This window comes from Cherax quadricarinatus, chromosome 6 (genome assembly GCF_038502225.1).
Source record: "Cherax quadricarinatus isolate ZL_2023a chromosome 6, ASM3850222v1, whole genome shotgun sequence".
Classification (NCBI taxonomy): domain Eukaryota; kingdom Metazoa; phylum Arthropoda; class Malacostraca; order Decapoda; family Parastacidae; genus Cherax; species Cherax quadricarinatus.
In genome coordinates this window covers 12,710,440-12,736,919 of record NC_091297.1, presented here as the reverse complement: position 1 = coordinate 12,736,919, position 26,480 = coordinate 12,710,440, and the positions used below count along the sequence as shown (strand labels likewise).

General features: G+C 38.5%; 1 protein-coding gene across 14 annotated transcripts in view; it reads left to right on the top strand.

Annotated features, from left to right (window-relative positions):
- Ptpmeg2 (Protein tyrosine phosphatase Meg2) overlaps positions 1–26,480 on the top strand; it is a 775,124-nt gene that overhangs the window by 670,252 nt on the left and 78,392 nt on the right. For 13 of the 14 annotated variants that reach the window (XM_070080395.1, XM_070080413.1, XM_070080421.1 and 10 more), the window contains one exon: positions 10,855–10,970. In XM_070080395.1, the coding sequence (XP_069936496.1) occupies positions 10,855–10,970 (116 nt within the window). Of the gene's footprint in view, positions 1–10,854; positions 10,971–16,458; positions 16,536–26,480 lie in introns of those variants that run through there. The other variant, XM_070080437.1, reaches the window with a different exon arrangement.

Genomic DNA, 26,480 nt, shown 5'->3' with positions numbered 1-26,480 from the left:
ATAGACTAAGGGCCCTGAAACTGCACTCTCTAGAAAGACGTAGAATTAGGGGGGATATGATTGAGGTGTATAAATGGAAGACAGGAATAAATAAAGGGGATGTAAATAGTGTGCTGAAAATATCTAGCCTAGACAGGACTCGCAGCAATGGTTTTAAGTTGGAAAAATTCAGATTCAGGAAGGATATAGGAAAGTACTGGTTTGGTAATAGAGTTGTGGATGAGTGGAACAAACTCCCAAATACCGTTATAGAGGCCAGAACGTTGTGTAGCTTTAAAAATAGGTTGGATAAATACATGAGTAGATGTGGGTGGGTGTGAGTTAGACCTGATAGCTTGTGCTACCAAGTCGGTTGCCGTGTTCCTCCCTTAAGTCAATGTGACCTGACCTGACTAGGTTGGGTGCATTGGCTTAAGCCGGTAGGAGACTTGGACCTGCCTCGCATGGGCCAGTAGGCCTTCTGCAGTGTTCCTTCGTTCTTATGTTCTTATGTTCTTACAGCGGCAGCAAGGGCAAGTTTGGTGGAGTCGTTGATAACACCACTGGTAGGCTTGATCTTTGCACTATGGGCAAGCATCATGAAAGAGTAGAGGTGCTGGTATGAAGGTTATAGATTCCCCTCCCCGACGGGGATCAAAGGGACACTTCTTGATGTGGAGTGACTGTGACTTACCAGTAGCAAGGTCAGCAGTGTACTCTGTACTCTAAAGAAAGGGTGGAGGTGGGAAGTACAGTGCCTACACTCTGAAGAAGGGTTGGAGGTGGGAAGTACAGTGCCTACACTCTGAAGAAAGGGTGGAGGTGGGAAGTACAGTGCCTACACTCTGAAGAAAGGGTGGAGGTGGGAAGTACAGTGCCTACACTCTGAAGAAGGGTTGGAGGTGGGAAATATAGTGCCTACACTCTGAAGAAGGGGTAGAGGTGTTGCAGTTTGGAGTGGCATTTAACTGTAGTATAAGTGTGCCTCTGTCGAGACAATGATGGATTAAGTGATGGTGAAAGTGTTTTCTTCTCTTTTTTGGATCACTACCTCGGTGGGAGACGACCAGCCTGTTGAAATGTAAAGTGTGTGGACAGACACAGTGCTATAAAATATTAAAGTACATCTTAGTATCTTCAAAAATACCAGTATTTAGAGACACGACCAAGTAAACATCTGCATGAAATGTTAAATCACTTTTGTTAATAATTTTTGAGTTCCTGTGATTGCATCCACACTTAACACCAAGTAGGTGTTTTTTTATTGCATCTACATTTTGCATTAAGTGCGGTATATAATTAACCGTAACGAGAGTAGTATATGAAAATATCTAGTATCTCAGTGATATAATCAGTTGAATATGATGAAAGCCCATTGTGACCTCTGCAATCTTTTTTTTTTTTAACTCTGCCATTTACACGATGAGCTGCTGATGCACAATAAACTAGCCTGAGCAGCTACTTTATTGTGCCAAGCAGTGTGGCTTATTTCATCTCAGAAAATTTCATGCCCCCCACCCCCTTGATATAAAAACAAATGTGTGTGTTGAAAAGGTATAATATTTGGTAAAAATACAATTCAAGAAAGTTAAATTTATTTTATTTTGACATCTTCAAATTGCCCCCTTGTGATGCGTATGCCCCATGTTGGGAATCTTTGGAACTTTAGGTTCTCTTCCTCTGGGATACGATCTACATGGATAACTCCCAGGTGTAAGGAGACTTGAGATTTATTCATTCGTCTCTTCTTCCTTGGGGGTTGTGGACGCAGATCCTCTCAGTTCTACCAATCAGCTGCTGGTCACCCACCATGTGTATTCTCATTAATGTTTCTCCATTTTTTTTTTTTTTGTGTGTGTGGAATAAATTGTGCACATGCACAAGAACATGAGAATGGAGGAACACGACGACAAGCTTAGTTGCCCATGCTTGGCAGGTTCTTCCAAATTCAACCATTACCATTCACATTTGTTCAACCTATTCCTATTAAAAGGAATTGACTGCCTTGACCCTACTGGACAGGTTGTTCCATTTAACTACAAATCTGAGAACCAGTACTTTCCTACATTATTTCTAAATCAGTTTTTTTTTTTCAAATTTAAATCCACTCTGCCTTTTCCCTTGCTTGGACATCTTTAGTACTTTATGCCTTTCTTCCTCTTGCATACTCCAGTGGTATCTCATGTAATTCTGTTATTAAAGAGAGTGAGGGTTTATGGCTCTTAGTGTCTCTTACAAAACATTCCTTATATACAGTGGAATAATTTTGTCATTCTTCTCTGTATGTTCTCCAATGCAATGATATTCAATAATATGGAGACCATAACTGAGCTGCATCAATCTTAGTGATGTATACAGCTGAAAAATAACCAATGAACTTTTATTACATATAATGCTTGATACAAGTCCAAGTAATGTTAGCCCTAATGCTCTCACTCAGGCAGCATTGTCTTTGCTTCGGATTTCTGTTCACCATGACTCTTAAGTCTTTTTCACATTGTACATGATCAAGCTCTACATCACCTAATTTATAAGTATGAATATATTTCTATTTCTAAGTATTAGAACATTACACTAGTGTGGATGTGTGATAATTGGAGAAACAATATATATAAAATTAATGTAATATTTCAAGCTACCCTAGTCCATGTGTGTTTAAGAAATATAATGAATGTAAGATTTATTCTACCAAAATAGCCAACATTACTAAGATCACCATCACTGAGAATGTCAGCATAGCTACTGAATATGTTTGTGTAGCATATCTAAGTATTGTAATTAGTACCATTTGTATATAAGGTCCCTTGCTAGGCCTAGGGACTAGCATGTGACATCACATGGTGCCACATATGAGCGGCAGTCACCCTGCCTCACTCTCAGTTCCCGCGTAAACTCACAGGCAAGAACAGGTAGGCTGGGCCTTCCCCTCATGACTCTGCAAATACAAGTGTTACCAGCCATACCCAAGTGTATTACTACACCACCTTTATCTCCTAGAACCCCCACATTACAAAAATGTGCATGGTGTGAATAATTAGTGTGCAGCACTATTGGCTGCAATGCTAGCTAACGCACAGGCACACAGCTTTCGAGGACCACTGCTGCTCATGTATGGATATTTTTTATGCCTTGAAGCTCCAAACAAGAGCTGCTACGTGGAAGCTTATTGTATCACTGTCTTCTATAAGAGCTTCTTCTAAAATATGTTTAAGAATACAGTGGAACCCCAGTTTTCATAATTAATCTGTTCCAGAGTGTGTGACTAAACCTGAGTCTGACGAATTCTGAATTAATTTTCCCCATAAAAAATAATGGAAATCCAATTAATCCGTTTTAGACACCCAAAAGTATTAAAAAAAAATGTTTTCTGCATAAAATATACATTTACCTACATAGAAAACAATGATACATGAAGAATAAAACAATAACAACATCACACTTATTTTTATTGAAGACATGGTGATGTATGGAAGACAGGAGGAGGGGAGAGGATGGAGGAGTTTACAATTGTTTGGAAAGGGAATCCCCTTCCATAAAGACTTCAGGTACCAAGTCCTTATCCTGGGTTACTTCCCTTCTTTGTTTTTTAAAGTCACTAGGACCAGCTTGAGAGTCACCGGACCCCTGTCACTCAAAAAAGTGTTCCAGAGAGGTCTGTTTTTGTCGTATGTTAGGAAATGTGTTGGGAGACAATACAAGTCTTTCAATATGACACTGATATCAGCACAATATGACACTAATATCAGCACAATTCATCTAATATGACATAATAAACAATATTAATAACATAGAACATGACATACTCTAGAATGAATAAAATATGGCATTAAGAATGTCACGAGTGGTGGTGTGTTGTTTGTTGTTCGGTGTATAAGGGCCACTGAAAGATAAGCCTTACATAGTGGAGGTGGAGGCGGCAGCAAGAGGCAGTGGTGTTACTCAGTAGCCCTATATACCTCCAACAACAATGGAGGAGTTAGTTTCGTGCTGTCCTTTTTCTATCGATTAATCACTTAACTTACTTGCTACACTGTTAATGTTACACTTTATCACTTTATTAACTCCTGCTGCTTAAGTATTGTACATATTGCAGAATCACTGAAAAAGGCACATTCTCCCCACTCTCTCAGCCCTTTACCAAAGGGATGGCTGGAACTAGGAACTTTCTTTGGTCCCATGGTGGCTTATTTAGCAGTTGCAAGCACTAAAAAGAATGGAATACGTAATACAAAATATATCGTATGAACGCGTGGGATCGTCCTCACTGGCAGATAAACAATGGCACACTGGCTGTAAATGGTGTGTTGGACTGCTCGGGCCGAGCGGACACGTTCAGGACGAATGACTAATACCGAATTCAGTGACGATCACCAAGCCAATATTTTGATGAAAAAAACATTGCTTATTCCGAATATTACGAATTCCAATGGTGAAGTAATCCGGGGGTCCACTGTAAATTAATAAAAATTCATATTGATAAAATGATGGTGCAGTTAATCAATTGTCATTTTAGTAACAATATTCCCAACCCACCAAATGAAAGAGTGAGTCAGTTGATTTAAGCCAAAATTGCTGTAAAGTGAAACATCACCTTTTTTCACTTTCAAATGCATATAAAAGCCTGAAAATTTTTTTACATTATCATATATTAAATGAGGAGTAGAGCTAGGCCTAAAAAAAAAATTATATACAGTGCACATATCACTTGAAACATTTTTGTCCTTGGCTTATAGTGATAGGTGAAGTACCCCGAGTTTCGTAATGCTCCCAACTCGAACAGTTATGTAAGTGCATTATTGTAAGTGCTTTTGTAAGTGTATTTTTGTGGGTCTGAAACGGACTAATCTAATTTACAGTATTCCTTATGGGAACAGATTCATTCGGCAACAGTAGTCGAACAGCCTTCTGGAACGAATTATGTACGAAACTCGGGGTACCACTGTATATTTATTGAAGGAAGTCCTAATAAATGTAGAATGGGTATACAGTGGACCCTCAGTTAACGCCTTTAACCCTTTGAGGGTTTTCGTCGTACTAGTACGTTTTACGCGTAGGGGTTTTTGACGTACTAGTACTCATAAATTCTAGCGGCCTCAAATCTAGTGGGAGAAAGCTGGTAGGCCTTCATATGAAAGATTGGGTCTATGTGGTCAGTGTGCACAGTCTTGGCAAAATGTACTGAAACTGGATAGTTGAATTTCATAAATGGGGTTTCTTACATTCGATAGAAAAAATGGACTGTATACTTTGAAATTGAAGGAATGCGTCGCTAACTTTAAATTGTAGAACTTTTGGGTCTTTATGATATACAGTGCCGACCCTGAGAACGAGTTTAACGCCTTTAATCCATTCCTTTAACCGAATTAATTTTCCCCATAAGAAATAATGGAAATCCAATTAATCCATTCCAGACACCCAAAAGTATTTAACCCGTAAACGGTCCAAACATATACAGTGGACCCTCGACTAATGCTATTAATCCGTTCCTGAGAGCTCATCGTTAGTCAAAATTATCATTAGTCAAGTTAATTTTCCCCATAAGAAATAATGGAAATCAAATTAATCCGTGTAGGACACCCCAAAGTATGAAAAAAAAAATTTTTTTACCACATGAAATATTAATTTTAATACACACAAACTGAAGAAGACATGCACAGTTACATGACACTTACCTTTATTGAAGATCAGGTGATGATTGATGGGATGGGAGGAGGGGAGAGTGTTGATGGTCTTAGTGTTTAGAAGGGGAATCCCCTTCCATTAAGACTGGAGGTGGCAAGTCCTTTTCCGGGGTTACTTCCCTTCCCTTTAAATCTCTCAAACCAACCTTTGCTGGCCTTAAATTCACTCACATCACCACTAGTTGCTGGCATTTTTTTAATTAAATCGTCATGCAACTTCCTAGCCTTTTCACATACGATCGCTTGAGAGATGCTATCTCCTGCTATCTGTTTTTCGTTTATCCACACCAATAACAGTCTCTCAACATCTACGAGTACTTGCGATCTCAGTTTCGAAAACATAGTTGCACCTTTGGCAAGAACAGCTTCCTTGATTGCCGTTTTCTTGCCCACAATAGTAGTGATGGTTGATTGGGGTTTTGTGTACAACCTGGCCAGCTCGGAGACACGCACTCTACTTTCATACTTAGCAATGATCTCTTTCTTCATATCCATAGTAGTTCTCACCCTTTTTGCTGTAGGGTTGGCACTAGAAGCTTTCTTGGGGCCCATGGTGACTTATTTTGCAGGTGCAATCACTAAAAAGGCTGTGATAATATGAAATGTTCCGATTGTATGCTTGGAAGCGACCGCAGTGGCTGGCTGGCTTGTAAACACTGGCCAAAAGTGGACGCGTCTCAGACGGAACGAATAGTGTTGGTCGAGTTTTTTAGCGCTAGCCGAGGCAAAATTTTTGCGTTAAAATGTATCGCTAGTCGGATTTATCATTAATCAATGTCATCGTTGGTCGAGGGTGCACTGTATATACGTTTTTTCAACATTTGAAAGTATGTAAAAAAGTAGATCTTTTTTTTTTTTTTACATTTGAAAATGTGTAAAAAAACTTTGATGTACTTTTTTTTGTTATACATGTATTTGAAAATATGTAAAAAAAACATAGAACTACTTTTGGAGCACTACGCATGTTAACGTAGATCTGCTTGGACAGTTTAAGGGTTAACAAAATAATTTTTTTACGTGAAATATACATTTCCCTACACAGAAAACAATGATACATGAAGAATAAAACAATAATAACATTACACTTACTGTTATTGTGGGCTCGTTGATGAGTGATGAGACGGGAGGAGGGCGGAGGATGAAGGTGTTCTATTGTTTCGAAGGGGAATCCCCTTCCATAAAGACTTAAGGTAACAAGTCCTTTTCTGGCTTGTGTCCTGGGAGTGCATTTTCCTCCTGAATAATGTAGCTCCTGTTTTGCATTTTCTTCCTACACAGGCCTGTTACGTCACAATTGAACACTTGTTGTGGTTTTAATTTTTCAGTCTCTATGTACCCCTTAAAGTCCTGCACATATTTTTCAGCTGCTTTTTTTGTCAGAACTGGCAGCCTCACCATGCCTTATCATACCATACCACCATTACTACCACCCTCTACCACTATCACAACCACTACCACCCTCTACCACCATCACAACCATTACCCCCCTCTACCACTTCGTATTTTTCTACAAACTTTTTCTTAAATTATATGTGTTTTTCACATTCTTTACCATAGGGCTGGCATTAAAAGCTTTCTTGGGGCCCATGGTGGCTTACTTAGCAATTACAATGTCAAACAAAAACAAAGGAATAATACAAAATATATCGCATGTACGTATGGAATCGTCCTCACTGGCTTTGTAAACAATGGCACACTGGCTGGTACACGGAGTGAGTGGCCGGGCCCACTCAGGGTGCTGTGCTGCCACGTCGACACATTCGGGACGAAAGCTCCTGAGTTTTTAGGTGTTATCCGAACCAATTTTTTTTACACCAAAGCGAGGCGTTATCCAATTTTGGCATTAGCTGATGCTGCCGTTAACTGAAGGTCCACTGTAATTGAAAACCGCTGCATTGGCGAGACGCTGTAAAGCGGGGCCCTCCGGTGTGTGTACACACAGTGCTACATATGAATCTATGATAAGTGAAGAGTAAAAAAAACAAAACATGAAATCATAGGCAAACTTCCAAACATCATAAACATTATTGGATAAAAACATCTCAGTAGCAACATATTTTTATTTTAATGAAGGTTGTAAATGAGCTAGCTGTTAATGAAGGTTGTAAACGAGCTGTTAAGGAAGGTTGTAAACGAGCCGTTAATGAAAATTGTAAACGAGCTGTTAATCAAGGTTGTCAACGAGCCGTTACTCTGTGGGTGTCACATCACATGGTGAGCCCACAACTTCGATGCACAGTTTTAAGAGTGGGTATGAGGCAGGCCAGGAGCCAGTCATGTCTGCCAGAATAGTTTAGGTGTAGATGGCAGCAGTCTCGTCATACACACACACACACACACTGATCCCACAGTACACACATGTACAGTTGTAAATACACGTACAGCTGTACAATCACACAGTTACAGGTAGCTTCCAGATTATTGTTCATGAGTGGTGCGAGAGTGCATGTGTGTGTGTGGTGTGTGTGTGTGTGTGTGTGTGTAAGATACAAGAGGGCGTGGTGCTAGTGCGTGGTGCCAGAATGTGTGGTTCCAGTATGTGTGATGCCAGAATGTGTGGTGCAGAATGTGTGGTGTCAGTATGTGTGATGCCAGAATGTGTGGTGCTAGAATGTGTGGTGTCAGAATGTGTGATGCCAGAATGTGTGGTGCAAGAATGTGTGGTGCTAGAATGTGTGGTGTCAGTATGTGTGATGCCAGAATGTGTGGTGTCAGTATGTGTGATGCCAGAATGTGTGATGCTAGAATGTGTGCTGCTAGAATGTGTGGTGCTAGAATGTGTGGTGTCAGTATGTGTGGTGTCAGTATGTGTGATGCCAGAATGTGTGGTGCTAGAATGTGTGGTGCTAGAATGTGTGGTGCTAGAGTATGTGGTGCTAGTGCTAGAGTGCATGGTGCTAAAGTGTGTAGTACTAGAATGTGTGGTGCTAGAGTGCATGTGCACTCTTGAAGCTTTAAAGTGAGGTTATGGGTAACCAGGCAGAAAACAATTCACTGTGTTACTAGTTATATTACATGTATCCATTCACATGATGCTTCATATTGGTTTTTGTTACTAGTGACATTTTTTCTTAGCGTGCTTTGTTTTAATATAATATATATATTTACATGTAATTGTATGTGTGTTGAGAGAAATGTTTGTCTTGTGTTGCAGTAACCTTCACATTACTCACGGTGCACACATCATCATAATACATATGAGGTGAACAGTAATATGTACAAGGTAAACCAAATGAATAACTGCCACTACCATTCTGCAAAGTGGTCCACAGCGCTAGTACATTACTTGAAATTGAGGTTGTGGCCAAGTGCTGGATAACAAGGATCAGTTGTAGGTTTATTGTAACCCACTGCTTTGATTTCAGTCTGGGGGAAGGGCTTAAGCCAGGAATTTAATCTAGGGTGCTTAATTTAAGCAAGGATTTCAATCTGTTAAAAACCATAAGATGCTGAAAAAAAAAATCTAAGAAATTGTCTTTAATTAAACAGAAATATTCAGTATGTGTGAAATTTTTTAAACGTGTTTTGTGGTCACTGGTTAATTTGCCTCTAGTGACTACAACTTTATCTTTGAGGGTTTCAAGAGTTTTCCCTACTCTCGCTGCCCAGCCCTGGGCTGGGCTTGTGTAGTGCCTGCCTAGTCAACCAGGCTGTTGCTGCTGGTGGTCCACTGGCCCACATATCCATCACAGCCTGGTTGATCTGGCCCTTGGCAGAGGTACATGTCCAGTTTCCTTTTGAAAACTTCTACACTTGTACTGGCAGTGAATCTAAATCTGGTAAGATTTTTTGGGACCATGAATGTTGACAGTGTCCATGACACCCCTGTTTTTTCACTGGGTTTTCTCTCATTTCTTATGGCAGTGTGCAGAATTGGTACTAGGCCCTCAATTACTTTTCACGTATATATTATCACATATTTTTCTTTCCTCCACTCCAGTGAGTGTATTTAGGACTTCGAGGCATTCCCAGTAATTTATGTTTTCCTGGATCTATGTAGGCCATAAATGATTTCTGTATTTGTTCCAGTTCTGACATCTCTCCTGCCCTGAACATCCTACTACACAGAACAATAACCTAGAGAACACAAGCAATTTGAATAATGTTGCCATTGGTAACCTTTCATTTGTTTTGAAAGTTCTCCTTGTCCAACCTGTTATTTTCCTGGCTGTCATAATATTTGCTTAATTTTGTTCTTTGAAAGAAACTTCAGCTGACGTAATTGCTCTCATACTTACTTGTGTGTTAGTTTTGTTCTGTTTGGTGATCCTCTTCAGTTTTGTATACAGTGTCATTGTTGAGTTTTTCATTCTTTCCATATCTTAGCAGCTGGAACTTATCACCATTCAAGGTCATGTTATTCTCCACTGCCCATTGGAAAACTTTGCTTATGTCTACTCATGCATTTTTTCCACATCTTCTCCGTAGGTGATTTTCATGCTTATTTTGGTATCCACAAATGATGATACATGTACAGAGAATTTATACATAGATCTACATAAGTGACCCAGCTTCAGTAATGTAGATCTAAATAAGAGACAGTGAATGGGTTAAGTATAGTTTAGTTTAAGTTTAGCCTGAGATGCTATGCATTCTACAGGCCTTTAGATTATTGTATGTCCTGTAATGCTGAAATATAATTAGTATTTGCATTTGTATTTGACCACCATTTGCAGTAACTGCTAATTTTTTACAGAAAATTAAAATAAATTATTTTGAAAAAAAATTTCCAGACTTAATAATCATAATCCAGGGTATTAGAATTAATGTCAAAGATTTCAAGGTTTAACATTCCTGTAAACCAAATTAATTATTTATCCAGTAGTTATAAGTTTATTTAAGTTTGCCAGAAGTGCTCTGCATAACCAGGGGCTTTCTATTAGGTATATCAGTAATGTCAACTATTCTTAAATCAGTTGTAAATTGTACTTTGTAGAAATAAAGTTTATCATTTATTATTTTTGCTAATGTTTCCCAGAGTAAAAATTTGCATAAAAAATTCTTATTGTACTTATTTGAAGGTGTACATAGGTTGTGTGTACAGTACATCAATGTCAAACATTAACTAATGCAGTAGTCTTTGACTGCAGCCTTCTTTTTTTTTACTGTAGATGTTGCACTACATTTCCTGATGTCTTAATGTTGCACTGTATCACTTTTTTTTTTTTTTTTTCAAATAATTTTTATTCCACAGGCGACGAAAGAGTTTGTGGAGCAAGTGAATGAGTTACGACGTTCAAGGAACGTGGGACCTCTGTCATGGAACACTGCCATCAAGTTTCTTATGGCAAGGAAGTTTGATGTTACTAGGTATGTTCATAATATATATATACTGTGTATTATTATTTATGATCAGCCCTCTTTTACAAATAACATATACAATTACTGTACCTTTGTCAAGGCATAAGTAAATAAGAATGAGTAAATAAGAAAGAACGAACTATATTTTGTTTATTTCTATCAATGCTTGCATATAGAGGTTCGATCTTTAAAAAATGACATTTTTAGCATTTAAGTTTAATTTACTTCTACTTTAGTTAGTATATAGATTAGAGATACCATAAACTATTGTTAATGTGATATGTTAACCCGCAAATGGTCCAAGCAGATCTACGTTCACATGTGTAGTGCTACAAAAGTAGATCTACGTTTTTTTTTTACATTTTTTCAAATATAACAAAAAAAAAAGTAGATCAAAGTTTTTTACACATTTTCAAATGTAAAAAAACAAAAAGATCTACTTTTTTTACATACTTTTAAATGTTGAAAAAACGTATACATATACGTTTGGACCGTTTACGGGTTAATGGATGTTCCAAGTAAGGGATTAGGTGTCATTTTGTCTAGCCCCTGTACCATTTGATGTATTTTTGGTACTTAATTAGTGCATTTACTGTATAGGTATTTTTGAGATTGTGTAATGGATTGTGATAAGGTCTGAATTTGGCATATTGACTAAGTAGTGAGATGTTTCATTAAATAGAAATGTATACAGTTGCAGTATAAAACCAATACAGTGAGTAAATGTAGCAGCTGCTTTTTTTTAATTAACAATCACCATTATAAACCATAAAAGTTAGTAATTACTTGTGCATAGAAGGAGAACTTGAATTTGAGAATACACTGTTGTTAATTACAGTATTGCTTTCATACCATATTTTTTGTCATACATTTATTATCATTAATAATAATAGAGCACTGCAGTTGCATATGAATGTGTGATAAGTAATTAGATCAAGGTGAGGGAAGTTTCTTTCTTCCCACAAGTCAAATAACACAGCCTTGAAGCCATTACCCACTTGCTCTTGTCATTTTAAGTGATAAAGTATGTCTGGAATTACTACTGTACTGTACTGTAGTTTTTCTAGTGCTTAAAGCTTATTACTTACTTTACTAAAGAGTATGTATATAAAAAGCACCAATTCAGTATGGTAATATGAATAAATATTAAAATTTAATATAAAGCAGAAGCCAATTAAATCTTATTAGCTAATGCAGTTTGATGCATAAGAGAGTATAATTATCAAAACATGAAGTTCCCTGGCAGAATGACAGATGGCCCCATCAAATACCACCCCTTTTTCCCTGCAATTCCCTGATATTACAACTTTGAACTTCCTCTTGTGAAGGTTCATGAAAGATTGTGCTTTCCAGATACCAGTAGTTGACATTAAAATTCACTCTTCTAGAATAAATGATGGCATTGGGAACATAACACTGGATGAGTTGTCCAATATTTTGAATGACCTAGACTATTGATTAAATGTTACTGGCCATTAGAGGTGCATTTGTTATGGATGTATACATTAGATAACTGTGGAACTCAATGAAAATTATTACCATAGTTCAGATATAATACCCACAAACCTGCATTTTCTTATCTCTTAATATTTTGTTAGTAAAAAGTAAAATCAGAAAATGACATTGCAGCCATTGTGTATATTTTCATAATAGACAAGCTGAACATGGAATGCATTAAAAATCGAGCCTGCTGGTCAGGAGAAACAGTATTCAAAACAGGATGCATGAATATACCAGTACCAGTGTGCAGTTTAATTCAGTATTTCTCTCAGAGATGAGTGTATGCACAATGATCAATCGCTTCAAACATTCTGATCATCGTAGGAGGGATATATGTGTGAGGCAAACTACACCAGCTGACAGTTAGACTTCAACAAGCATTTTACTAGTATTTCTTAACCCCTTTAGGGTCCGTGCCGTAGATCTACGGCTTTACGTTGAGGGTCCAAACCGTAGATCAACGTCATGAGCTCAGCTCACTCTGATAAGCTGTGAGCGGTAAATTTGGGCCTAGATATTAGAGAATACATCTATGTGGTATGTGTGCACCACACAAAACAAATCCTGCAGCACACAGTGCATAATGAAAGAAAAAAACTGAGACCGTAATTTTTTATTAAAACAGCAACTTTGCAGTGTTTTTTCGTATGTTTTTTATAGTTGTATTTGCGATTTCTTGGTCTCATTTGATAGAATGGAAAAGACATATTACAGAAATAGAGATGATTTTGATTGGTTTTAGTACTGAAAATGGCTTGAAACTGAGCTCAAAGTAGCGGAAATGTTAAATTTTTGCCGATGTTCAAGAGTAAACAAATGACCTCATACGTCTAATACACGCCAGCTGGTGGGTCTAATATACGTTCACAAATGTGATGATATTATTTATACAATTATTACAATACTGCATGACAGTAAATCTTCCATTTTTTGGTTTGAATAAAAATTCATTATGTGAATTAAAAATCAAAATGGAATTCATTTGTAAAGCCTGAAAACGTAACTAATGAAAAGAGGAAATGTTAGTTTAGTGCCAGGAATGCCTGCATTATTTATTCTGGACCCTATTTTGAAATTGGAATATTTTGAACTTTGCACTAAATTGGCCAAATTACCAATTTCCAATCACTTTATTTTGTAGTTGAAACAGTTGAGTTGGCGATTTCTTGTGCTCAGTCTATATAATAGAAGTAATACTAGTGAAATAGCTAAGAATTTGGTCGACTGGAATAAAGTAATTGGCCTAAAATGGGAGTCAAAGTCGGCAAAATCGCTGATGTGTAAATATCGTTGACACATCAAAATTCTCAAGAGCATAATTTCGTCAATTTTCCATCAAATTTTGTACTTTTTGTTTTATTACCTTCAAAAAAGATTCTCTACAATTTCATAAGAAAAAATAAAAAAATTTTTTTTTGAAAATTCTTGGACACTGGTGCGCACTTAGAAATTTGGCCTTTGGACCCTGAAAGGGTTAAACCTTACTTGTGTAAAAAAAAAATTCTACAATTTATATGACTGATAAAAAGGAAATTTCAACATAGCAGTAAATAGAAGCAAATGACTGTCAACACTGTAAAACCCACATAAGTAACAGTAGCCAATGTCACACACAAGGGGTGTATGCATGTTGAATATGTTTACAGGCTGAGAGCTGTTATCCTGCCTCAGCTCATTTCAAAGCACCCCTTCTCAAGATGCAGCCCACAGCAGTCAACTAATACCCAGGTACCTACTTACTGCTAACAAACTTTATTGCTATAAAGTGGAGTATAATATAATATAATACAATAATAATATAATATAATACAATTATGGTGATTGACATATATAACTACTTTATAGAAAGCCCCTTATTATGCAGAGCATTTCTGGCAGCCTTAAAACTATTATGATTACAAGTGTAGGAGAATAAGAATACGTACTTTTTATTATATTGGAGGTACTTAGCAATTCAATGAAAAAATTATAATTAGTGATATATTAGGGATGAAGCAAGGTACACGAGTTGAAGGAATGATGAACAGTGACAGAGAAAATACAGGTTGAAAGAATTATCCAGCATAATTAATTTCTGTTAGGATCACATAAATGAAAGGAGGTGTTCTTTAACCCTTTCAGGGTCAAGAGGCCCTCTTCTAAACTCGTTCTCAGGGTCGAAAATTTTTCGGAAAAAAAAAAAATTCTTATGAAATAATAAAGAATCTTTTCCCAATCATAATGACACCAAAAGTATGAATGATAAAGAATCTTTTCTCAATCATAATGACACTAAAATTATGAAATTTGATGGAAAACTTATGGAGTTATGCTCTCGCAAAGTTAGCGGTCTCGACGGTTCACGCATCGGCGATTTCGCCCACTTTAAGCCCTATTTTTGGCCAATTTCGGTGTACTAGTCGACAAAAATCATATCTATTTTGCTAGAACTCCATTTTGTCTATCGAATGAGTACAAGAAACCACCCATTTACCGATTTCAAGTATCAAATAAAGTGGTCAGAAATTGGCAATTTTGCAAATTTCACACAAATTTCAGAAGATACCAATTTCCAAATAGGGTCCAGAATAAGCAAGACAGACATTCCTGGCACTAAAATAACATTTTCTCTGTTCATTAGTCACATCCCCAGGCCCCTCTTACATCTGTTTTGCTTTCCACTTTGAATTTTTTTCTCACAAAAAATAGAAGATTTACTGTTATGCAGACTACTGCATTAGTGTAGAAATGGTGTAAATAATATCAGTGCACTTGTGAAAGAATGTTAGACTCACCAGTTGACGTGTATTGGACGCTTGGCATGATTACTTTTGAAATTTGGTAAAAATTGAACATTTCTGCTAATTTGAGCTCAATTTCAAGGTACTTTTCATTGTGAAACCAGTCAAAATCATCTCAATTTCTGTAATATGTCTTCCGTTCTATAAAATGAGACCAGGAAAACTAGAATACAACCATAAATACCATACGAAAATACACTGAAAAGTTGTTTTAAATCAAAAACATGGTCATAGTTTTTTTTTCTCATTATGCACTGTGTGCTGCAGGATTTTTTTATACTGTGCACACTGACCACATAGACCCATTCTTTCATATGTAGGCCTACCAGCTTTCTCTCACTAGATTTGAAGGCGCTAGAATTTAGGCGTTTTAGTACATCAATAACCCTAGTACGTCGGAAACCCTGAAAGGGTTAACAGTAGCTGTGAAGCAGCTGACTACTAGAGACTGGAATTTTCAGATAGAGAGTTACAGATTTTTAGGTCTTTTTTATGCACAGTGAGTTTTTGCAAAGATTAAGCTAGATACCAGGAATATCATAGAGATTTTTGTATCTAGTATTGTCTATGGGTTCTGTTGCATCTATCAAGAAAGTTTCAGGGCAGGATTGACATTAGAATTTATTGTCCTGTATATGTAGCCTGCACAGTAGCGTGAGTGAATTTTATGTATATTAAGTAGGTTTAAGTTTTTGAAGAGTGTGGGAGTGTGTTGTCTGGCAGTACTGCTGCTTTTTGTTGTTATTGGCTTTAGGTGATTTTCTCTAGTGGATCCCTAGGCAGAAATAGCAAAGGTGAGATAGGGATAGCCTAGAGAGTAATACAGTGTAAGTAGTGCTGTTTGAGGTACATAGTAGTGTATCTTAGAGAGGATGCCAACTGATTTAAATACTTTTTTTTTGTAATGTGTTGATTGTAGGTGTTGAATTTCAAGTTGCTATCTAGGAACAGACCTAGGAATTTTCCTTCATTTTTTTAGCTATGGAAGAACTGTTAATCATAACATTTAGTTGGGCCTTTATTGCTCTGTTTTCAAGCATCATGTAGAAGGTCTTGTCATTGTTAAGTGTGAATTTATTGTTAGTTGTGAATTTATTGTTAGTTATCTAGGTTGATCATCCAGGTTGTTATTGAGGGAATTTGGATTTGGGTGGGAGATGACTTAGGTTGTCTCTTCAGCAAAAAGAACAGGTTTAAGTTGATGAGATGCATTTTCAGGATCATTGATGTATATGAGGAAAACCAGAGGGCCGAGGACACTGCCCTGTGGGGCTCCTATGTGTCTGTTGGTAAGGTAGGACTTTATACAAGCAAGTGCATGACCTCTGATACCATAATGCTCAAGTTTGAGGTTCAGGATGCTATGGTCTGCTGTATTGAAAGCTTTCCTAGGATCAATAAAGAGGCCTAGTGGATATTCATTGTTTTTAACCCTTAAACTGTCCAAACATAGATCTACGTTTTTTCAACATTTGAAAGTATGTAAAAAAAACTTAGATCTTTTTTTTTTTTTTACATTTGAAAATGTGTAAAAAAAAAATTTGATCTACATTTTTTTTTTGTTATACGTACTATTTGAAAATATGTAAAATAACGTAGATCTAGTTTTGGAGCACTACGCATGTGAACGTAAATTTGTTTGGACAGTGTTAAGGGTTAAGAACTATATAAAGTACATCTAGCATTATCATAACTGCATCATTTGTGCTTTTATTTGGTCTGAAACCAAACTGAGAGGGGCTGAGTATATTGAGTGATACTAGAAAAGAGTATAATCACTTGTGGATTAATTTTTCAAAAATTTTGGATGATCTATTGTTATTTACATCTGTTAGGTCTCCATCTTTGTATATTGGGATAACCCTTGCTATTCTTAGTACTGTTGGGAAAGTGTTGGTTTCTAGTGATTTGTTGAACAATATTGTAATGGTGGGTGAAGGGACTTGAGATGCTCTTATGAACAATAGTGGTGGTACTTGTATTAAGTTTCCCGACTTGTTTCTCAGTGAATTTATGATCAGGGTGACTTCAATAGGATTAGCTGGAGCAAGATAGAGGAAGCTTAGGAAACTTTCAACAAGGTAATCACTCATGTATTGGTACTTGAAATTTTGCTAGCTAGACTTGATCCTATGGTAGAGAAAAAATCATTTAACTTATTGGCTGTTTCTATAGGCTGGAGATGTGATTCATTGGGTTTGCTTAGGACAATATCTCTGGTTTCTGTCAACTTCCAAGAGCCCAGGATATGAGTGTTTCCCAGGTCTTTTTCATATGACCTCTTATTTCATTGAACCTGCTAGCATAATACAGTTGTGTAGACTTCCTTATTAGTGTGGTAAGGACTGAATTATAGTTTTTGGTTTGTTCTTTAGTTACTAAGCCTCATCTATATTATTTTTCATAAACATATTTCTTATCTACATGCACTCAGCCTCGGGCCCAGACTCGTGGAACTCTGTTTTCATTAAGAACTGCAAGAAGCCCCTCTCACGTGCCCTAAGTATAATATGGAGGAGGAGCTTGGACATGGGTGAAATTCCACAGTCACTTAAAACAACAGATATAACCCCACTCCATAAAGGTGGCAGCAAAGCATTAGCTAAGAACTATAGACCAATAGCTCTGATGTCCCACATCATAAAAATCTTTGAAGGAGTGCTAAGAAGCAGGACTGCAAATCACCTGGATTCCCAAAATCTGCACAATCCAGGGCAACATGGGTTCAGGGCAGGTTGCTCCTGCCTCTCACAACTACTGGATCACTATGATATGGCCTTGGATGCACTGGAAGAAAATCAGAATGCAGATGTAATATACACAGACTTTGCAAAAGCATTTGACAAATGCGATCATGGCGTAATAGCCCATAAAATACGTGCTAAAGGAATAACTGGGAAAGTGGAGAGATGGATATTCAACTTCTTAACAAATCGAACACAAAGAGTAGTGGTCAACAGAGTTAAATCGGAGGCTGCCATAGTGAAGAGCTCTGTTCCTCAAGGCACAGTACTCGCCCCCATCTTATTCCTCATCCTCATATCATACATAGACAGAGATATACATCACAGCACCGTATCATCCTTTGCGGATGATACTAGGATCTGCATAAGGCTGTCATCTGCTGAGGACGCGGTTAAACCTCCAAGAAGATATAAACAAAGTTTTCCAGTGGGCAACAGTAAACAATATGATGTTCAATGAGGACAAATTCCAACTACTCCGTTATGGAAAATGGAGGAGATAATAACTAGAACAGAGTATACTACAGACTCTGGCCATACAATAGAGCGGAAAAATAATGTAAGGGACCTGGGAGTATTAATGTCTGAGGATCTCGCTTTCAAGGATCACAATAGTGCCACAATTGCACGTGCAAAGAAAATGATAGGATGGATAATGAGAACGTTCAAAACGAGAGATGCCAAGCCAATGATGATCCTTTTCAAATCACTTGTTCTCTCTAGGCTGGAATACTGCTGTACATTAACATCTCCATTCAAAGCAGGTGATATCGCAGATTTCACCTGCATGTACAGAGATCCTTTACTGCACGTATAAGTTCTGTCAAGCACCTTAACTACTGGGAACGCTTGGAAGCACTTGGCTTGTACTCGTTGGAATGCAGGAGGGAGAGATATATTATAATCTACACTTGGGAAATCCTGGAAGGAATGGTCCCAAATCTGCACACAGAAATCACTCCCTACGAAAGTAAAAGACTGGGCAGGCGATGCAAAATGCCCCCAATAAAAAGTAGGGGTGCCATTGGTATACTAAGGGAAAACACCATAAGTGTCAGGGGCCCAAGACTGTTCAACAGCCTCCCATCAAGCATTAGGGGAATTGCCAATAAACCCCTGGCTGCCTTCAAGAGAGAGCTGGACAGATACCTAAAGTCAGTGCCGGATCAGCCGGGCTGTGGCTCGTACGTTGGACTGCGTGCGGCCAGCAGTAACAGCCTAGTTGATCAGGCTCTGATCCATCGGGAGGCCTGGTCATGGACCTGGCCACGGGGGCGTTGATCCCCGGAATAACCTCCAGGTAACCAGGTATCTATGGACCTGAGGATGCTATTTGATAGTCATGTGTACCTAGTCTCTGCTGTGATCTGCTTAGTTTTAACAAGACAATGTCTATTGTAAAAATTTTGTATTTTTTGCAGAAAAAGTTTTGCCCATTCATTGACTGGCCCCTGTCATCAGTAAACACTGTGCCAGTCAGTCAGTCAATGTAATTTACTGCTGTAGTGACATCATTCAAGGGGTAGCTTACATATGTTGGCTATGAGGAAGGTGGGGTAGTTATCAATAGTATTGTCTGTGATTATTCCTGCTTTTTAGAGGAGCTAATATATTGGTCCAGATTTGGTCAAGTTAATCTTGTTGATTTGGTTATAACTGATATGAGCAAGGAATTATTCATACTGTTAATGAAGTCTGTTACTTGAGGGCCCTTGGCTTGATAAAGGTTGATGTTGAAGTCGCCAGCAAGTGTTAAGTAATGTTTGTTTAATTACTTGTTATTTATTAGGTTTTTCAGGTTCACTAAAGGTTGAGATATTAGTATTACAACTAGTCCAGCCCAGCCCAGCCCAGTCCTAAATCTTTTCAGATAAAGATAGTAAACATTAACAAGGAAGGGAAGATGGGGATATGTTCAAAAAGCTTATTTTTGGATATTTAATTGTTAAAAAGTACCAGGACATTTGTGAAGTTTGTGGATAAGTTTGACATCACATAAAGAATTGTAGCAATCAGCAGGGTACTTTTGTGAAGAGAAAATATAAGATGTAGAGTGGCCACACACCCCACCACACTATCAGTGACAGTGTGTAGAGGTACTTGTTGCCATTCAGTCTTCTTTTCTCCTTTTAAATAAATAACTATGCTAGAACAAGTGTAGAAGTCTTCAAGAGGAAACTCAACAAGTGTCTCTGTCAAGTGCTGAATCAACGGGGCTGTGATGGATATGTGGGCCAGCAGGCCACCAGCAGCCAACAGCCTGATTAACCAGGCAAGTACCAGACAAGCTTGGCCCAGGGCTAGACAGCAGCAGTAGGAAAAAAACTGAAACCCATCAAAGGTAAAGGACATTGTGGCCTGATATAAAAAAAAATTAAAATGGACAGTTTTGAAAGATGTGGTGTCAGTTAGAAAATATTACTCTAATATGTATGTTAAGTATTCATTTTATATAATAGATGCTCCATTGCTACACTAATGCTCCTTAAGCAGATTTCTCTGGTTCGTTCTTACAAAAGCAGTACAATATTAATGTACAATTTGCCAGATTTTATCTACAAATACAAACTGTTAAATTGAGATTGGCTCATTTGTAGTTTACTGTAAGACAGTCTGGAATTCACATGGCAACGTGCTGCCGAGGGACTACCTGAGACTGGCTGTATGGTTAGTTAATACCCTGCTGGAATAGATAACATGAAAATTCTTATTTCTTCTTTCAACAAATCTGCCGTATCCCACCAAGGCAGGGTAACCCAAAAAGAAAAATGAAAGTTTCTCTTTTTAACGTTAGTAGTGTATACAGGAGAAGGGGTTACTAGCCCCTTACTCCCAGAATTTTAGTAGCCTGTTACGGCACACATGGCTAATGGAGGAAGAATTCTATTCCATTTCCCCAAGGATATAAGAGGAAACAAACAAGAACAAGAAATAATAAAAAAAATAGGAAAAAAAACCCAGAGGGGTGTGTGTATATACAGTGGAACCCTGACTTACGAGTTTAATCCGTTCCGTGACCTAGCTCATAACTCAGTTTACTCGAATATCAAATCAGTTTCCTCATTTAAATTAATTGGAAAACCATTACTCTGTTCCTGCACTCCGGAGCAAGACAAAATACTTGAATATGACAATAATATTAACTGCACGGCTTATTTATCTATCACATTTCATCTACTATGACATAATAAACAATATAATTAACACATAAACATGATATATACTCTAGAATGAATAAAATAGGCCATAATATGGTGGCAGAGGCAGCGGCGGAAGCATCTGCATTTCCTGTCTAACTTTGACTATAGTATCTTCTCATGCTCTTATTGTAAGAGAAAACAGAGTATTTGTGAGGCTAATTGCAGAAATATCATATATAAAAACATAAATCATAATACACTACAGAATGTAAAGAAATGTTAAACTGTTTATATAGTGTATACATACGCAATTGGAGCAGAGATGGGGGAGGTTGAGGGTGGAGGATGTTGAGGATGGAGGGTGTTGAGGATGGAGGGTGTTGAGGGTGGAGGATGTTGAGGGTCTAGGATGTTGAGGGTGGGGGATGTTGAAGATGGAGGGTGTTGAGGGTGGGGGATGTTGAGGATGGAGGGTGTTGAGGGTGGAGGATGTTGAGGGTGGGGGATGTTGAGGGTGGAGGATGTTGAGGGTGGAGGATGTTGAGGGTGGGGGATGTTGAGGGTGGAGGATGTTGAGGGTGGAGGGTGTTGAGGATGGAGGGTGTTGAGGGTGGGGGATGTTGAGGGTGGAGGATGTTGAGGATGGAGGGTGTTGAGGGTGGGGGTGTTGAGGGTGGAGGATGTTGAGGGTGGGGGATGTTGAGGGTGGAGGATGTTGAGGTTGGAGGGTGTTGAGGGTGGAGGATGTTGAGGGTGGAGGATGTTGAGGATGGAGGGTGTTGAGGGTGGGGGTGTTGAGGGTGGAGGATGTTGAGGATGGAGGGTGTTGAGGGTGGGGGATGTTGAGGGTGGGAAATGTTGAGGGTGGGGATGTTGAGGGTGAGGGAGGTTGAGGGTGGAGGATGTTGAGGGTGGGGGATGTTGAGGGTGGGGGATGTTGAGGGTTGGGGATGTTGAGGGTGGGGGATGTTGATAGTGGATGTTGAGGGTGGGGGATGTTGAGGGTAGGGGAATGTTGAGGGTGAGGGAGGTTGAGGGTAGGGGATGTTGAGGGTGGGGGATGTTGAGGGTGGGGGGATGTTGATGGTGGAGGATGTTGAGGGTAGGGGAATGTTGAGGGTGAGGGAGGTTGAGGGTAGGGGATGTTGAGGGTGGGGGATGTTGAGGGTGGGGGATGTTGAGGGTAGGGGATGTTGAGGGTGGGGGATGTTGAGGGTAGGGGATGTTGAGGGTGGGGGATGTTGAGGGTGGGGGTATGTTGATGGTGGAGGATGTTGAGGGTAGGGGAATGTTGAGGGTGAGGGAGGTTGCGGGTAGGGGATGTTGAGGGTGGGGGATGTTGAGTTTGGAGGATGTTGAGGGTGGGGGATGTTGAGGGTGGGGGAGGTTGAGGGTGGGGGATGTTGAGGGTGGAGGATGTTGATGGTGGGGGATGTTGAGGGTGGGGGAGGTTGAGGGTGGAGGATGTTGATGGTGGGGGATGTTGATGGTGGGGGAGGTTGAGGCTGCGGTGAATGATGTCAGTGGCCCTATAAACATCCAACAACATCGTTTTGTTTAATCACTGAACATAACATTGTTTTATTTAATCACTGAACATAACATTGTTTTATTTAATCACTGAACATAACATTGTTTTATTTAATCACTGAACATAACATTGTTTTATTTAATCACTGAACATAACATTGTTTTATTTAATCACTGAACATAACATTGTTTTGTTTAATCACTGAACATAACTGATACAGCTTTAGTATCTACATAGATGTACTAAGCTGGTATTGCCTGGCTAAGTCCATGGAAATCATCATCTTTTTCTTCTCAGCACTGTCCTTTGCGCTTATTTTCTTAGGACTCATGGTTAGAACCCCTCAAGTAAGGTTCCTTGATGTTGGTGAGGGGCTCTTGATTTAGGGAATTGGATCTGTGCTCCAATTCCCCGAATTAAGCCTGAATGCCTTCCACATCCCCCCCCCAGGCGCTGTATAATCCTCCGGGTTTAGCGCTTCCCCTTTGATTATAATAATAATAATAATAATCATGGTTAGAAAAAAGAAATTTGGCCAAATGCATGTAAAAAAAAAAAATTGCAAGCAAGCTTGAGAGAACTGCTCCCACACTGATGTAAACATGTGCACTGCTTAGCGGATGTTTTGGCATCAGCTGTGCCAACTAGCAGCAGCATTCTGAATTATTATGTACGTATTATTATTATTATTATTATTATTATTATTATGAATTTAGGGAACTGAAGCTATTAGTATTATAATAATATTTTTTATTATTAATTTAGGGAACTGAAGCTGTATCGTAATAATAATAATAATAATAATAATAATAATAATAATAATAATAATATTATTAATTTAGGCAACTGGAGCACAGATCCAGTTCCCTAGATCAAGAGCCCTTCAGCATCAAAGAACCTTGATGCTGGTGAAGGGCTCTTGATCTAGGGAATTCGATCTGTGCTCTAGTTACCTAAATTAATAATAATAATAATAATAATTAATAATAATTATTATTATAATGAAGGCCAGCAACTCAGTGCATTGTTTACCACGCTGTGGGAGCAGTTCTCTCATGCTTTACTTACATTTTTGACAGTCATTTGACCAAATTTCGTTTTTCTAAGCATGGGTCCTAAGAAAATGTGTAAAGGACAATGCTGAGAAGAAAAAGAGGATGATTTCCATGGAATTAAAGCATGAAATCATAGATAAACAAGTGAGGTGTCCAGGTTTTGCATTGATGGGGGAGTTTGCTCCTAACTCAAATGTTGGCTGTAATTCAGAGCAAAAAATCGACCCAGGGACTGCTCTTATCTCAGAAAACTTACGTTGGGACACTCGTAAGTCAAGGTTCCGCTGTGTATGCTTGTACTGTACATGCATGTGTAGTGTGACCTAAGTGTAAGTAGAAGTAGCAAGACACGCTGAAATCTTACATGTTTATGAGACAGAAAAAAGACACCAGAAATCCTACCATCATGTTAAACAATTACAGGTTTCTGTTTTACACTCACTTGGCAGGACTGTAGTACCTCCCTGGGGTGGTTGCTGTCTACAAACCTACTACCTACTATATATTCTTACTTCTTTCAACAAACTGGCCGTATCCCACCAAGGCAGGGTGGCCCAAAAAGAAAAAAGTTTCTGTTTTTAACTTTAGTGATGTTTACAGAAGGGGTTACTAGCCCCTTGCTCCCGGCATTTTAGTCGACTCTTACAACATGCATGCCTTTCAGAGGAAGAATTCTGTTCCACTTCCCCATGGAGATAAGAGGAAATAAACAAGAACAAGAACTAGTAAGAAAATATATGCATTATATATGTATATATATATGCTTGTACATGCATGTGTAGTGTGACCTAAGTTTAAGTAGAAGTAGCAGGATGTACCTGAAATCTTGCATGTTTATGAGACAGAAGAAAGGACACCAGTAATCCTACCATCATGTAAAACAATTACAGGCTTTTGTTTTACACTCACTTGGCAGGACGGTAGTACCTCCCTGGGCGGTTGCTGTCTACCAACCTACTACCTACTAAATATTTTTACTATCAGTTTTAATTTTTAAGTGCATTTTATGGGAAGTGTGCAGGTAGAAGCAAATTAAATCCCCTGCAGATCTCTCCCACAAGCACTAAGTGTATAGTCAAGATAATCAAGCATCACCAGGCTCTTAGATAAGTAAAGCAAGTAGCTTAGATAGTCTGATCTTATCATGGCCTTTCACCTGAATAATAAGTGAACTGCATAAGAATTAAGGGTATGTCCAAGTATTGGAGGGTATTGGCTGGTTTTAATGCTATTGGTATAGTCCTAAAATTGAATACCAGTATTTATAATTTTGATGGTATCAGTATCAGTGGGTATCGGGAAACTTTGATGGTATCAACATTGGTCTAAAAATAAGTATTGGTATTGGTAAAAATTTTGGTATTGTCCCATTACTACTAAGAATAATATTCTACATAAGAATACAAAAGTCGATAAGGGACTACAAAAGTAGCAGTTTGCTCTCCAACTGCCATAGAGTCAGGAGACTAGAGACTTACCAGTGGTGGCCAGGCTGACATTTATATCACATAGAACACAGTGACTGTGGGTAGGTAGGCAGCATGTATGTCACACCACAGTGAATGGAGGTAGGTAGCATTTATGTCACACCACAATGAATGGAGGTAGGTAGTATTTATGTCACACCACAATGAATGGAGGTGGGTAGCATTTATGTCACACCACAATGAATGGAGGTAGGAGCCAGCAAATAAAACCCCCTAAATTTCACCAGTACAACGACATTTGTCTTTGCAAACATACAGGGTCTAAAGCCATCAAAAAACAACAAAATTCCTTACATCAAGGGACTGCTCACAGAGTCAAATGCAATGTTTGCAGCATTCACAGAGACTCACATAAAGGATCATTAAGACAACGAAATATGGATCCCAGGTTATAACCTATTCTGATGCCACAGACTAAACAGGCAACAAGGGGGGGTTGGCCTGTATGTCACAGAGTTGCTCATTTGCACAGAACTACTAAACACCTCAAATGATGTAGTTGAAGTTTTGGCAGTAAAGATTAAAAACCAAAACCTTGTCATTGTGGTAGTACACAAGCCTCCAGATGCAACTTCCCAGTAGTTCCAGGAACAGCTTGAGAAAATTGACCACTGTCTGGAAAATCTCTCAGCTTCTACCCCAAACATCTTACTACTAGGAAATTTCAACTTGAGACACCTAAAATGGAGGAGTATAGCAAACAGCGTTTTAGCAGAGATCACCCCGGGAGGCAGCTCAGATGAAAATTCACAAACACACGAACTATTAAATCTCTGCACCAAATTCACCAAAATAGTAGCGTCTACAAGACTAGAAAATACAGTGGACCCCCGGTTAACGATTTTAATCCGTGCAAGAGGGGTAATTGTTATGCGAAATAATCGTTATGTGAATGAATTTTCCCCATAAGAAATAATGGAAATAAAATTAATCCGTGCAAGACACCCAAAAGTATGAAAAAAAAAATTTTTTACCACATGAAATGTTAATTTTAATACACACAAACTGAAAAAGGCATGCACACTTACATGACACTTACTTTTATTGAAGATCTGATGATGATTGATGGGATGGGAGGAGGGGAGAGCATTATCTTCTTACTGTTTAGAAGGGGAATCCCCTTCCATTAGGACTTGAGGTAGCAAGTCCTTTTCTGGGGTTACTTCCCTTCTTCTTTTAATGCCACTAGGGCCAGCTTCAGAGTCACTGGACTTCTTTCGCACAAGATATCTGTCCATAGTGGCCTGTACCTCTCGTTCCTTTATGACTTGCCTAAAGTGTT